The 16,729-nt window shown below is 42.8% G+C and overlaps 1 protein-coding gene across 2 annotated transcripts in view; it reads right to left on the bottom strand.

Annotated features, from left to right (window-relative positions):
* The window catches only part of BMPR2 (bone morphogenetic protein receptor type 2), a 121,096-nt gene that overhangs the window by 23,886 nt on the left and 80,481 nt on the right, over positions 1-16,729 (bottom strand). Inside the window, exons 4-6 of one of the 2 annotated variants that reach the window (XM_075284279.1) lie at positions 7,415-7,525; positions 5,526-5,617; positions 2,883-3,113 (exon numbers count right to left, since the gene is read on the bottom strand). In XM_075284279.1, the coding sequence (XP_075140380.1) occupies positions 2,883-3,113; positions 5,526-5,617; positions 7,415-7,525 (434 nt within the window). The remainder of the gene's footprint in view (positions 1-2,882; positions 3,114-5,525; positions 5,618-7,414; positions 7,526-16,729) is intronic. The other variant, XM_075284280.1, reaches the window with a different exon arrangement.

Here is a 16,729-nt window from a genome sequence, read left to right as displayed (position 1 = left end):
CAGGTCCTGTAAAATGAAGTATTTCTTTCAGCAGTGGCAAAAATGCTGCATTTTTGCAACATGGGGCTTTAGCTTTATAACATATCTTGTGCATATTCCATAAATGTGTGAAATAGGAATACGGATATCCCTGAAAGATGATATTATGGCACAACTGAGAATGTATTCCCAGCCATTACCTGCAGGATGGGTGCAATATGTGGAGTGCAGTAGGGATCTGGCCTCAGAACAGCAGCAGCAGGGGATCAATAGAGGTAAGTATAAGCTACAGCAACCTCCAGCCCCCTGCCTTACATCTTAAAGGTAAGGACACACAGAACTGAAATGCTGCAGAGTTTCTGCTGGGTAGCTTCAATATAAATAAATCTTATCCTCTGCAAATTTCCCCCATTTGCATTTTTAATTTTTACTTCTCCCCATAAGTCTATGGAGAATTAAAAAAAAAACAGCATTGCTGCAGTACTTCTTTCCCACCATGTGTGGATCAAATGAAATCTCATTTGCTTTGCTGGTACAGTAAAACGCAGGGTGTTTTTTCCCCTGCAGTCCTGCAACATGTTGATTTAGATCAGGGGTAGGGAACGTACGGCTCTCCAGCTGTTGCAAAACTACAACTCCCAGCATGCATACTTGCTCTGCTGTTCTTGGAACTCCCATGGAAGTGAATGGAGCATGTTAGGAGTTGTAGTTTCACAGCAGCTGGAGAGCCGAAGGTTCCCTACCCCCGATTTAGATCAACCTGAAGGATGTTGTTTCAAGAGTAGGGAAGATCCATCCAAAGAGGGAAACTTGGGAGGCAGTAATAAGATGTCTGTGCAAATTATTATGCCCAGGGATCATGTACTGATATACAGAAATATGAAAAATATAGCGATATATTATAGTGATATAGTATATATTATTTTTTTTTCATGACTGCGAATGGCAGACATCTGCAGCGGTATAGGTATACAGTTGCATTGTGTTACTGAAATGCTTCCAATTTCCATATAGGTATAATAAGGGCAGAAAATCAGTGTTGTTTTCAACAGCGTTTTTTGCTGTGCCTCGCTATGTGGGGCCTTAAAGTAAAAATGTAATTATCCAAAAGTGAATTTTTTTTATTGTTTCTTGAAATGTTCCCAAACAAAATGGAGGAGCCAAGTTCTGTGAGTTTTTGTAAAAGAAGCCAAACTCTGCAGCAGACTGGCACCAGAATATAAACAGAGCGTGTGCCAATGTACTAATTCTAAGTGTTTCCTCGTCCTTATCTATTCAATGCCTTTCTAAAGTCTATGCACCCAGTACTATAACTGAAAACAGGAAGGTAGTAAGATTTACCTTGGCCGTCACACATGAAAACCTGTAATAATACGCAGGGGGATTACTATTAGTTGGCCTACAATAAGCGGCCAACATCTGAACAATGTACAAGGTTCCTTTGTTAATATATATATATGAGTATTATCTATTGTCGACATGGACATGGCCTTAGTCCATCCACAGACAGCTATGTTCAGTTCGGGGAATGTTCTATGTAATGGCTGCATTCACCAACCCAAACCTGGCTATCATGTGTTGATGCCATGAACTGGAGGACTCCAAGCATCTGTTTCAGCCGAGAAAGGCGGCTGCATGCCAGTGAAATAAATGGAAAATAAGGAAAAAATATACAAACACCCTGCAGATGTTGCCCTGGTCAGATCCAAATTTCAGAACCCAATGTTACAAACCACCACTATCCGCTATCATGCTACCCATATAAATGGATACACAGCATGTAACCAAACACTTTCTCCACTTTGAGCCCATCCTCTGAGCACAGGGCTTGGTAGAATGCTGAGCGTAGGGCTGGGTAGTCAGGGGTTACATTACTGGAGGCCTTACATACATAAGGATAGGGAAGTATTCTGTACAATACAGTATTCTGGGACAGGAAGGGAAGCCATTTTATCAGTAAAATTCTAAGTATCTCCTGTCCTCTCCTGAATTGTTTATGTTGTGTGGAATACAGTAGTACAAGAGATATACCCTTGTACCCTTTTGTCTAACCTTTCAATAACCAGGCCTGAAAAGTCATAACCCATTCCCGCAGCAACCATTTTTTCGATTGTCACCAAATCCTGTGCCAAGATACTCTGAGATGAACCCAAATATCACCCATGGTGAGCGGGGAGTGACGGTGCAAGGGATGACTCCTACTATGCCTAAAATGTATGGCAAAAAATAGTTGGAAATATAATAAGTAAGGCCAAGTACAAACATAACATGTAAGCCTTTCACCCTAGATGTACACAACACTTGTCTACTTCTATAGCCTCTAGGGTTGAGCGATCGGGATCGGACAAGATCGGATTCCGATCGTCGAGTAAAATTCACGATCGCGATTGGAATTCCGACCCGATCTTTTCCAGCGGGATCGAGATCGGAGGTTATCTCAAGATCGGCTCAACCCTAAAAGTGACTTTTCCCAAAGAAAAGCATTGACTAGGGTTGAGGATCGGGATCGGAAAAGATCGGATTCCGATCGGCGATTGAGCAAATTTCACGATCGAGATCGACTGGAAAATGATCAGAAATCGGATTTTAAAATTGATCTTGAAATCTCAAGATCGGCTCAACCCTAGTAGCCTCCTGAAAGGAACAGTTTTGCAGTAACAGGGTTTTTTTTACATCCTTTTTCCCTGTGTTTTATCCATTTACTCCCTATGTTTTACTTTGGTGTCTTGGGTTGAGGAAGGCCATATTGTAGGGGACTGGGCTTTTTCTTTGTATGGCTGGTTTTAATATTCCTTTAAGTATTTTCACATAAACATCATCCTGATCCATCATCTATAAGATGGATGTGTTAAACATTCATGACACAAAGCACTGAAGTAATGGTCAGACAAAACAAGGCTTACATTTGCATAGTACTCCATTACTAGTAGGTATTCCAGGCGCCCATCTGAGGTCACTCTCTCATCAGCCACAATGAAATGGGCTATGTTATCATGTTCCAGCAATGGAGTGCGGTAAATACTCCTTTCATTGATGAAGTTCTGACGGTTGTTGAAAGAGAAGACTTTTACTGCCACAGGACGCTCATCTAATGATCCCTTGAACACCGAGCCGTATCGGCCACGGCCAATGAGCTAGAAGGACAGTCAAGAGAAAAAAATTGTTATGGCTTTTGGGGTTAATTGTCTGATGATCTAATTGGTGGGTAATTCACACTAAGCAGAGTCTCCAGAGAAACGAATTACTAGAACGTAAAGGACAAACCTAGTGATAAGATATTAGGCCAAATCTGCTAATACTGTCATATAGCTGGTTGGCCATTTAGATATGCCAGACTTATCATGGTGGCTGATGCTGGTTAATATATCCGGTGCATCTTTAGACTTGTCTGATCTAAATTTATATCACATATTTGTTGGCTTAATTTGCACTAAATTCACTAAACCATGCTGCCTGGTCAGACAAGGATCAAAAAGTACAACCCACCAAATGGGGAAAAGCAAAACCACAAAGTTACCAACCTTTATTACCATATACAAGCAATAAAAAAATGTTTCAAATCTTATGTAAACATATTCACTCATAGACATAAATAGGACCCCAAGCAAAAGGCAAATTCAGAAAAATATGTACGTAGCCCACAAATAATCTACATACCCCACAATCCTATACAGAGTGTGGGTAAATACAATAGATACACAACATATATTGGGGCTGTAATCCCTTTTATGGCTGGTCTGTATGGTATATGTTGTGTATTGTATTTGTTCTTTCCCTTGTTTCTCTATTGAGAGTTGAGATCTATATACTGCTGTCACTAGTATATCTCTGGCATTATAAAACCTAGAACAGTGCTTTTGGTGTTATATGAGATTTGAGATTCAATGTATTTTTTCCAGAGATAACATTGTCAGGATTGGGATCTGCTACAGCTGCATAAAATATGGCAATCCTGACTTGCAACCAGTGAGATCTCTGGAATTTTTACAGGTAGAACTGCAATCTTGGTGTCATATGCAAGATGAACAAAAGCAGTCTTCTATGTTTTATAAAGTCCAAGATATGTCTGTTTGATGTTCCCTCTCAGTCTCAGCTTCCCTGCATTATACAAGTAACTGTGCACAATATACCCTTACATCTAGTGAAAGCAATGTGCAGCTCCAATACAGGAACAAGGGAAAAAATAAAGAATTGCCGGATTTCACATAAAGGAGCCAAAACCCTTTTAATAAACTACATTACCAGATTTATTAAAGACACATAAGTTTAGTTACACTTTAAAGGACTGGTCCCAGATTGGATAACCTGTCTGTTCATGTGTTGTTTCTGGTGTCACAGCTCAGCCCCACTCAAGTATATGGGACTAAGTACCAATACTATTCACAACCTGTGGACAGGTATTTTTGGGAGAAAGCAGCCATGTTGTTTTCTAAACATCAATGAGACCACCTTAAAAATGCTAAATAAAGGTGCAATGATTTTCTAGAAGAACTAGTGTGATCTCTAGAAGACAATATAATTCATCTGCTACTTTTAACTCAAAATTTCCATAAACCAATGAATATATAAGATATGTCGGTCTTTGTTTTAATGTAGATTGTGAGCCCCCATATAGGGATCACAATGTACATTCCTTATTTATTTATTTTTAATTTTCCTATCAGCTTGTTTTTGTAGAACGGGAGGAAATCCACGCAAACACAGGGAGAACATACAAACTCCTTGCAGATGTTTGTCCTTGTGTTAGAGAATAGCCAGATGATAATTCCCCAGAAGCTGCTGGTGAACCCTGGAGGGAGGGGCACAAGGGACAGTGAGCCCTAAACTGAAGCCCCCCGCTTTCCCTTCCTATTGCCAGACCCTATCCTAGGTAATAGGCGACAACCACGAGGACAATCCCTCCCTGAATACGTGAAACACAAAACGCAGACAAGACGTACAACAACAAAGGGAGGTCAGGTAGCCAGGGTTCGGTAACAGGAGAGAGATGCAGTGCCAAATCGGAGTCAAGAGAATAGTCAGTAGGAAAGCCAGAGGTCAAGGATAAGCATACAAGTAAATAACAGCAAGCGATACCAGAAAGCAAGGGCAATAACCGGCACCAGTGTGACTGTGAGTCAAGACTAAATAGGGAAGGAAGAACCCGCCCAGAACCTGACAGGAAGAAAAGCTGTCAATCACAGGCAAGACAGATTAACCACTTAATGAACAGAGGCAACCTTGGCAGAAGACGGGTGTGGTGCAAATCCAATTAAGGACTAGAGCCGTGTTCACACAGTGCAACTAAAAACCATAAGCAAATTGTCAAACTGCACACGCCTCCGGCGCCGCAGCATGCGAGCAGAGGGTGGCGCAGAGGCCCGAACAGGCAGAGATGTTACACCTTGGCAGGATTCAAACCCAGGACTCCACTGCTGCAAGGCTGCAGTGCTAACCACTGAGCCACCGTGTTGCCTCAGATCTGTGAGTTATGTCACCTCTTCTACTAGGACCAGACTGATACAATAATAGTAGTTTTAGTAGAGTAGCAGGGTCAGATTTCTTACCTCCAGTAGCTTCAGATTGTCTAGGTCCAGGGATGGCTCTGAGGTTGCAGCTTCCATCATATTCATACTGTGAAGACCTTGTTTACGGTCTTCTAAAGAAATGAAATACATTAGACAACTCAGTAGACAGGGGATCAGTCATTTTGGCAAATGACAGATACACATCTATTGTGAGAATTTTGGTAACGTCTGTGTTTATCATCTATCTTTTAGCCTTCAGTTAACCTTCTTTCACCTTGTCAGATTATGACAGATATGTGTGAAAATGTAATATAACATGTTAGTGTAGGTGTACCAATAATGTGCAATGAGCAATAAAAGCCCGACCCAGGTTAAAGAACAAGATCCAGATTAATTGGCAATTTTTCAATGTAGTCAATTACAATGAGAACATTCATAGGCCAAATATCAACAGCAACGTGTAAAAAACAGTCTGGGATCTCTAGTGTTTGGTCAGCTAAGGTTAAGATGATAGATAAGCAAGCAACATTATGTGACAGGGGTAGGGGGCTTAGAGTGAATAGTTATTGACAAGGTGCAATGTTTCAGACAAAATCCAGAACTCTGATATTTATGGTCTGCTCTCAGGGTAGGCCATCGATATTAGTTGTATGGTGCTGACACCCCAACCATCAGTAAGATGAAAGAGATGGAGCTGCAGTAAAAACCCACCGCTACCAAATGCACTGGAGTCTCTTTTAAAGTGAACTACAGTAACCTGCACAGCCATTACCGAATATAGCGGATTGTCCCTGGAAAACATTGAGAGGGAGTGGACCGCTACTAATCTGATATTGATGGCCTCGTCCCTTAAATACTTAGAATACTAGGAAATAAAGCGGTACATAATACCGATCCCTTGCCGTTCCTGTTCCAACACACCCTGGATATCCTGCTGCTTTTTATATCCTGTGATAATGCCCCGACAAGGACATGACACTGACATGTGGTCAATGACTGGCTGAAGGGTCCGTATGTCTATTTTAGGACGTCATCACTGGAGGCCAGAATAAGAATGGCAGCAATAGGGAATTGGTAAGGTCTTACTTCTCTTATCACTTTCTATAACGTGAATTCTTAAAAAAGGTAGGTGCCTGCAAAACTTCTTCAATGTCAAAGTAATACAGCAAGAATGCTATGAAAACTAGCAAAGAGACTGGCGTCTTTAATGGTGGACAGCCGGTAGAGCCAGGTCTGTTGCGAACAGGGGGAAGAGGGGTATATTAATATATATATATATATATATATATATATATATATATATATATATATATATATATATATATATATATATATAGTGACATGGTTTAGGCAGGGGAACCAGCTTTCAGTTGTCAGGGGCTAATGTTTTGTGTCAAGCTTGTTACGTACAATGTGGGATTGTTACCATACAACACTGGTTTAGACACAACAATACACAATATTTGATAAGCGCGAACAGGTAGCCTTGAGGATTCACACAGGAAAGTTCTGTGGAAGAACTTCTGTAATGTAAACCAATGTTGTACATGTAGATGACTTTGGTTCCCATTTAACTCTTTAGCTAGTCCACCGATCTGTAAATTACCCCTTTTCTTGTTGATAACATGGAAAATCTTCTTAAATAGATCTATAAACATTTCCTTATTTTGTAGTAAACTTAACTATATCTTTATATAACTATCCCAAATTTTCACTTCTATCCACAGATGATTTTATTCCTGCGTTTCCACGTTGCCATGACAACCTGGCCTAATATATATATATATATATATATATATACACACACACACACACACAGTCTCTACATCATCTAATAAATGGTAAGGGAAGGGAGATAGAAAATAGATGCAATGAATTTAGATACTATTATAGAAGAGCATGCGAGAACACAGTGAACTATTACGTACCTCCAAATATCCTGTATATAAAGAAGAAGACGGCTATCAATACAGCCAGGACTGATACAGATGCGAGAGCGATTATTACAGTCATCTCACGATGCTCCCAACCTGAGCGAGCTTAAAAAAAGACAAAAATACCTGTTATTATATACTGTAACAAATCAATGGTGATAAAATATAATAATAAATGCATGAATAATTTGTGGATTTATCTGGCCAAGCATTTATTACACAATCATGGAAAGATATAATATTTTCCCACACAGGATCAGAGCAACAGACTGAAAATCTAATATATTGATGGGTGCGGAGATGCAGACAGATCACATCACATCAGTTCTGATGGTTGTTGTTGGAAACAGTTGACAGCCATAGGACTTGGCTGAACTTCTGTTATTTGCACCTTTGTGCTGCACTGTTAAAGGGACAGTTAAAGGGGATTTCTGGTGTTGGATTCTGATATTAAAGACCTAAAAAGGTTAAAGGTTCCTCAATATCACCTTGGCGGGGCCCTGATACCCAGCAAACCCACCAATGAATTGTTTTATACAGTCATGGCAGGTTGTCAAGGGATGACGACATGTCCTATACTGTCTCCTGTAAGCAAAATAAATACATTATTTAATGGCTCTACCGAAAAGCTTTATAGTTTGTATGCAGCTGGCATATGATCCAAGTGTTGTCCTTAGTGCATCTAATAGGCATAGAAAGTTATATCCCTATGAACAAGAGGCCATGGCCACTAAAAACACTATTAAATAAAACCACACCAGGATACACATAAATATTCTATTGCCATTATTTCTTAATAACCTAAACTGTTCCTGAAACGCTGGGTCTTCCAGAACGTCCACTGGGGTGATGGGACTATTTTTGTCGGATGACGTTCACATTGTAACAGCACAATGTTTAATGGCAGAATGTTCCTGGCTCCAGACTGCTTGGCTTTTCCCCATTGCAGGAATCCCAAATAATAACATGAAGGAAGCAGCTAGGAAGGAAATCTGGTCATGAGGATATGTGCGAGGAATTATCCGAAGATCTGGCATGGAATAATTACACTATGACATTGGCATCTGAATATTTACTGGTACGATATCAGTGAATGCCCCATAGAAAAAGAAATCGCCACTAAATATAATGCTATATTATTTGCTATTTCTGGATACACTGGGACAAAGCCATCACAACATCCATAGGGGATGTCACTACTACTTGGGTATATACATCAAGTCTAATAGAAAACATCAGGCGCACACAAAGAAATCATGGAGGCCTCTAAGTAAACCCAGCCGATTAATGTTATTATACATTTGTATGGAGGAGGACTGTATAGATGAAATAGTTCTGGATACATGCAGCTATCAATAGGGGGCGCTAACTGCATATGGATTCACATAGTTAGGACAGAGCTCAATGGGAACCGTATAAATCTGTATGCAATGAACTGTGGCCATTACAAGTTGCCTCTATAGAAATGTCACCAGAAGCAGAGGAACCTCTGGCGCCATCGCAGTCATGTGTACGCTCTCTATGGTTTGCCACAGTTTGCCACGGACTACCATTAATCTACTAAAGCCTATTAACAAAGTGTATGTAGCTTGGCGTACATTGTATGAGCACGAATATCGTACCGTAACAATGATGTTGCCATAGGAGCTATAACTAGGACAAAATTACTGGGAAACCCGTAGGTTACACTATGACAGTGCCCTGACCGTGGGGGCTTATATGTGATCACTTATTATCGCTATATGATGTGATCAAACTTACACTATAAACAGATCTTATACAACATGATGTCTAGCACACATTTAAAGGGGATGTCCAGTTTCAGAAAAATACTAAGAGACAAATGTTATTATATTAGTAGGTTCTCATTATACAAAGAATAACATTTGTCTCTCAATACTTGTCTGAAACCGGACAACCCCTTTAATAACATGGCTGGTTAAGTGCAGGACCTTCATATAGCCATACCTTCCAACCGCCCCGATTTCCGCGGGACAGTCACGATTTGGGTGACATGTCCCGCGGTCCCGGTTGGAGGGAGGTATGTCCCGATTTCAATATTTTTTTCAACTGTGTCAGCTCCTTGCTTCAGCCGCATGTGTGTTCAACTCAGATCTCTGGACGCAGATCTGAGTTGAACACACATGCGGCTGAAGCAAGGAGCTGACACAGGTCAGCTCCTCGCTTCGCCGCTGCCCGCCTCTCTCCCTGACACCTGTGTCAGCTCCTCGCTTCACTGCTGCCGCCGGCTCCTGGCTTGTAGACGCGATGTACAAGCCAGGAGCCGGCGGCAGCAGCGAAGCGAGGAGCTGACACAGGTCAGCTCCTCGCTTCAGCCGCATGTGTCAGCGAGAGAGAGACGCAGCGGCAAAGCGAGCACGCGAGCAGCTTCAGCGGCATGTGTCAGGGAGAGAGGCGGGCAGCGGCGAAGCGAGGAGCTGACCTGTGTCAGCTCCTTCCTTCAGCCGCATGTATCGGCGGGCAGAGAGCGGCGAGGGAGCGGAGGAGAAGGTAAGTTTAATGTGGAGGTGGAACGTGAATCTGGGGGCAGATGAAAGAGAGGACGGCATGACATTGGGGCAGAGATGGGGGACATGAATCTGGGGGCAGAGATGGAGAGGACATGAATCTGAGGGCAGAGATGGGGGACATGAATCTGGGGGCAGAGATGGGGGACATGAATCTGGGGGCAGAGATGGAGAGGACATGAATCTGGGGGCAGAGATGGAGGGACATGAATCTGGGGGCAGAGATGGAGGGACAGGAATCTGGGGGCAGAGATGGAGAGGACATGAATCTGGGGGCAGAGATGGAGGGACATGAATCTGGGGGCAGAGATGTGGGGACATGAATCTGGGGGCAGAGATGGGGGACATGAATCTGGGGGCAGAGATGGAGAGGACATGAATTTGGGGGCAGAGATGGAGGGACATGAATCTGGGGGCAGAGATGGAGGGACAGGAATCTGGGGGCAGAGATGGAGGGACAGGAATCTGGGGGCAGAGATGGAGGGACAGGAATCTGGGGGCAGAGATGTGGGACATGAATCTGGCGGCAGAGATGTGGGGACATGAATCTGGGGGCAGAGATGTGGGGACATGAATCTGGGGGCAGAGATGTGGGGACATGAATCTGGGGGCAGAGATGGGGGACATGAATCTGGGGGCAGAGATGGAGAGGACATGAATTTGGGGGCAGAGATGGAGGGACAGGAATCTGGGGGCAGAGATGGAGGGACAGGAATCTGGGGGCAGAGATGGAGGGACATGAATCTGGGGGCAGAGATGTGGGGACATGAATCTGGGGGCAGAGATGGAGAGGACATGAATCTGGGGGTAGAGATGGAGGGACATGAATCTGGGGGCAGAGATGTGGGACATGAATCTGGGGGCAGAGATGGAAGAGGGACATGAAACTGGGGGCAGATGAAGGGTGTATATGAAACTGGGGGAGAGATAGAGGGGGGACATATAATTTACGGGTGACTGTAGGAGGATTATACTGTGTGCGGGCACATGAAAAATTAACGAGTGGGCGGAGTCAACACAAAAGTGGGTGGGGCTAAATTTGCCGCGGCGCGCTAAGCGCGCCGCACATTTTGTCCCTCTTTCGGTTCTTCGAAAGTTGGGAGGTATGATATAGCTTCTGGTTCCAGGAATATGACCCTTGTATTAGTCATCCTTACACTATACAACCATATCCTGCCTATCTACCGGTCTTCAATCGCTGCAACGTTGAATGGCATTGACTTGGGATAAAGGAATCTCTCACAATACAAAATACAGCTTTACACTGCTACAAATGGAGAATTCTTCAGAAAAGAGATTGTCCTTGAGTTGCCGAGAGAATACAATACCAAGGAAGGAATAGTTTCCATAAAATAGGCGTATTATTGTGATTTATATTGTGACCGACTCCTCTCTCTCTCTTGTATAAGCTAATGCAGCCATTCAGGATTTATAAGAACTTTTCTTGCAGACATTCCGAGGAGACAATAATCGGTTTGGTGTCAGGAGCCTCACAAATAAAGAGCGCTCGTCTATATCCTTACTGATTTACATCTGACTACCTTGTACATGCAAGAAAATACAACCTGTATTCATTGTATTAACTAGTGACAGTAAGAGTCCCGCTTCTCCTGCCCGCACTGGATGACTGACAGCCGTCTATGTACTAAGTGTTTTCACGATTTATTGAATAGGCGAAGAAAAAGTGCAGAGAAAATGCTGCAAAATCTCAATAAAAACGCTACAGATAAAAACGTGATTTCACTTAGTTTTTTCTGCTGCATTTTTTAGCTGTGTTTCGCTACATGGGCCTTTACCTAAGGCTGGGTTTACACAGTGTTGTTTTTTTTCCCATAGTCTAAGAGCACCCCAAATTGTGCTGCAATGAGCAAACAGATGTCTGTTTGGATATGTTGGGGGCTATTACACATCTACTTGCAGTGGTGTAATAGGACTCCCCAACTGACGTCCGCCGAAGACCCCGACCGACCCCCCCCCCCCCCCGCATTCTAGTATGCCCCATAGTGGCCCCTGCACACACTATTATGCCCTATAGTTGCCCCCGTGCACAGTATTATGCCCAATGGTGGCCCCCACGCACAGTATTATGCCACATAGTGGCCCCCGCGCACAGTATTATGCCACATAGTGGCCCCCGCGCACAGTATTATGTCCCATAGTGGCCCCCGCACACAGTATTATGTCCCATAGGGGCCCCCGCACACAGTATTATGTCCCATAGGGGCCCCCGCACACAGTATTATGTCCCATACGGGCCCCCGCACACAGTATTATGTCCCATAGTGGCCCCCACACACAGTATTATGTCCCATAGTGGCCCCCGCACACAGTATTATGCCCCACTGTGGACACCCATGAACAATCATTATATTTTACCAGGATACCAACATAAAAAACAATGTTGCTTATCTATCCCCGGCTCTGTTGCAGTCCTCGGTGGTGTCGGCCATCTTCAATGATGTCCGGGATGTTACATGACCCGGGACGCAGGCCCCGGTCATGTGACGTCAGGGAGAGTCACAGAAGTAGACCCGAGGTAAGTAACACGCTTTTTTGTGTTACCTTACCTCCCCTGTACCTCCGATCATTATACTCGGGGGTCTGAAAAGACCCCAAAGTATAATAATGATGTTTGTGGGGCTATAAGTAAATAGGGCCCGTTACCGGCTGGAGTTACTCCAGCCGGTAACGGCCTACTAAAAAAACGCAGCGGTAGCGGCTGTCGCCGGGCCCCTAATGTCCCGGGCCCTGTGGCAGCTGTCTCTGCCCCTCTAGTTTCGCTACTGTCTACTTGTGTGAATGCAGGTGTTTCAGGATATCACACGCGTTTTGCATTTTTGATCAGTGTTAGTCATCTTCATTACTGCAGACAACACACAACATGTGATAACATGTAACAAGCTGCCGTATAATAGCATCCTTATATAGGATGCGAATTATCACCAGCATATCAGAGCGCTGCAGCCGATAAGGTAGCCGAATGGGGTCGGAATGATCGTGGTAACAATAGCTTCTCCCCCATTCATCGTATCGGCCTGTATAACCCCATTGGTTTGAAATAGCAAACCGTTCCAGAAATCTGGATTTGTAAAACACACATATGTGCAAGTACACCAAACAGGTAGCCATACTGGCTACTAATCCCTCTCACTTGCATATATCCAGACTGTACTTTTTTTTAATGTATGTTAAAAATGCCAACATTTATCAAAAACCTTATTTTATAGGCGCACTTACCCAGATTGTATGTATTGATACTTGGTAGCAATACTGATTTTTCAAGACGTTTTCAGAAAAAAAAAAAAAGGCGTGAAACCCATAAAGCGCTGCGTGTGGCCTGAATGTGCCATGTTGAGTAATGATGAGAGATACAAATACACTTATCTGCAGGGAGGTGAATACATGGTGGCTATCTGATATAGATTCAATCACCGGAATATTGCCACACAAGATAAGTTTGCTGCTATATACTGCATGCATTAAAAACGTGTCAATGCCCCTTTAATTTATTTTTGGCATGGTACGTGGGACTGCCCTTTAAATAGAACTGAGAGCGGATTCTATTCCGGATGCAGACATGGAGTCCACTTTGTCTGGACGGGTCCCAACACCACAGCCCTGCTTTGGAATGAAGGGAGGGCTGCAATTGTCTGATTCCCCTACAGCCAGCACAGGATGGACGTCTATGAACGCCTCATATAGCACAATCTGGAAGCGGGATGGAAATGCAAAGAATGTATACCATAGAGCCAAAGCTTCAGTGGGATCTCAAACATGTTACATACATTTCTGTTGTGCTTACACCATGAAGGGTTTCTATTATTCTCCGCAATGATGTCAAACAACAGTGGAAATGTTTACATCCAGAGTGACATTTCTAGAACACGTAGGAACAGGACGTGCGTTACATAAGGGATCATTATTTCCTCTTCATTGATAAAACTGGAGAACCTGCTGAGAGTCGCTGAGGCTTAAAAAATAAAGAATGGCAATAATGAACATTGGATTCTTCCATATTAATGTGTAGCTTTACAATTGACATTATAAAGGGAGTTTCCTTGAACAGCTATTTCCTATATACTGTATATTGTAAGGGGGTCCAGCTCACACGGTTGGGGTATGGCAATGACACGGGTCAGACAGGCAGTAGGTTTAAAGTCCAGAGTGTTTTATTTTAGTATTTTCAGAATAAAACATCGTAAGCAAAACAAAATATAAAAAACCTAAGCCTGTCCGGCTCTAACTGAACACCAGCATGCCTTTCTATGCTAAAGCAGGTCAAACGTATTATCCAGTGCCGTGACCAAACGGTACATACCATCCCATGTGGTGTTTTGTCTCACTCGGCCAGCAAAATACATTCAGCCCTCCTGTGCACCAGGCTTCCTTCCCCAGTGATGGCCATGAGGAAGCCTCACCTGTGTGCACCTGGGACAATGGGAAAACCCGTGGTGGAGTAGGGGTGCGGACTGGAAGACTCCCACTACCAACCTGCCCTCCAGTCCAGAAAAACCAGGCCATGTTATGGTAAACAAAAAAAAACCCTAGCAGAGGAAACCAGGTGAGATATACACCCCATCCACCACTTTACCACAAGATATATATATATATATATATATATATATATATATATACTGTATATATGTGTGTGTGATTATAGCACACCAGACGACGCAGGCGGTTTTACAAATCTTGTGTTCTCTACTCCCTGGGCAGAGCACAGACTTCCATAAATGGCAGCTAGCCATCTTCTAAGGTCGACCTACATCTTACATATAATTTAATTTTCTTGTTCATTTTTTGACAAAAACATTGTGTCCTCCTACATTACTATACATGGCTGCTTTCTGTCATGTATGAGAAAAGTAGAGCAGTGAGGATATAGAGTAACGCTGGCCATAGACATTAGATGTAGGTGAACCTGCTGGTGGGACCAGTCCGTCATCTAATATGTATTTGATGTTTGGCCTATGTCAGGGCAGATAAGTCACTGCCACAGATGTCTGTTAGCTAGAGGCAAACGTTGACCCCTGTGTAACATATAATAAGGATAACTTCTTATGTTCTACAGAGGCGTGTGGACCCCCTCGGGCTCCAAGGCCCAGTAGCAACCTCCACACCCCCTATAGTTACACCACAGCTTAGATTGCCCATACATATCAGATAGCTGTCTGTAGAACAAATATGTGAATGGCAGCCATCTCTACTGAAACCCCGAATAGGTAAAGGGGAGAAAGACACTGTATGATACGCCTGATCTCCTGAGAATACAAAAGGTTTGGCCATATTAAATGTTAACTTGCCCAATGCTTTTCACCCCCGACATCTGGTGAGAGTTGGGAGACCCCATAAACATTAGTCCGATGGTCCCACGGTACATATGGATAATGGCATGTGTTTTAGCCTGCCTGTGAGGGCTCCTCTGTTGTATCTGATTTTTTTTTTTTATATAAAAACCAAAGCCTTGGACATGAATTCAAGCTTTTATTTAATGAATATTACAAGAATTTTGTAATTTCTGAATTATTTATTAAATATCAGTTGTCCTATCAATTGTGCATAAATGTGTATTTTTGGTGAACCCAAACACATGGAGAATTACTTCTTTACAATTTCTCTGCCTAGAGAAATAATACTCCTTTTTTTGTACGATATCCGATTTTGGGTTGTTTGGGGTATCAACTAACAGTGGAGCATCCAGGCATGTGTAGCGCCCACTGGTGGCCAAAGCAGAGCTGGCTTCTAGTATATCATGCGGTATATTTTTAACTGGCCTAGAAAAAGGGGGTCTTCTGGCTGTGTTATTGGGTATCTCCATGTTTTTGCTGTATTTTTTTTTCCCCTTTGTCCAGCTTTGTCCTGCACCAAACTGTAATGTGTGAACCAGACTATGAGAAAAGAACTTTGTGCATGAGATAACCAGTATGGAACTGGTTGTCAGAGCGGTACATGTCATGCAGATATGGAAGAATCTGACTATTAATAATATGTAAAAGATCCGTATCATAGAGATGAGCAATTTCTGCTTCCCTACCCTTGTTCATGCCTATTCATAGTTGAGTTTTCAGGGGAGTAAGAATGATCGAGTCTCTCTACATTATTCTTCAGATTCTAGGAGAGGCGGCGCACAAGTTTCACAAAGCAGACTATCAATGCATTATTCATCCCGTCTTGACATTTACTATCCTGGTCATATTGATGATCTCAATTTTGTTTCCGGGACACTTCCAGACAATGATGCAGAAGACAATATTCACCCAAGACGTCAGTTCATTTCAGAGTCAGAAAGAATTTTCATATTCCTATTTTATTATCATTATATTTTTATATCCTTGGCTGATCTTTTCTCTCCAGACGTGATAACAGACGCCCTTTCCTGACGTGTCTCATATTTGCGGTTTTCCTGACCTTGTGGCTTGACAAGTCTGTGAACACAGCAACCCGGCTTATTCCTCGGAGCTCAGCACATTGACTCTGAAATGAATAGTGGTGTTCAATTTCTGCAGTGACTTTAAATATCCTTTTACACTCACAAACTGATTCATAGTAAAGCGGCATTGACACTACTCTCTCTAGACAGACGTAGCAGAGCTGGGCGACTCATCATGATATCACAATGAGTTATATCTGGGTTATATCTTGTTCGCTTATTGAGTTGTCATAGTGCACATATGTCATCTACGTCATTGTTCGAGAATAAAATTGGGATCTTATGAGTTAAAAAAAGCAGCATAAGAAAAAAAAACAATGTTTTCCTTGTTCTGGACGGTTTCCAGTGTAG

Source organism: Leptodactylus fuscus, chromosome 8, assembly GCF_031893055.1.
Source record: "Leptodactylus fuscus isolate aLepFus1 chromosome 8, aLepFus1.hap2, whole genome shotgun sequence".
NCBI lineage: Eukaryota > Metazoa > Chordata > Amphibia > Anura > Leptodactylidae > Leptodactylus > Leptodactylus fuscus.
Note: the sequence above shows the minus strand (reverse complement) of the source record. Positions and strands in the feature narration are given on the sequence as shown.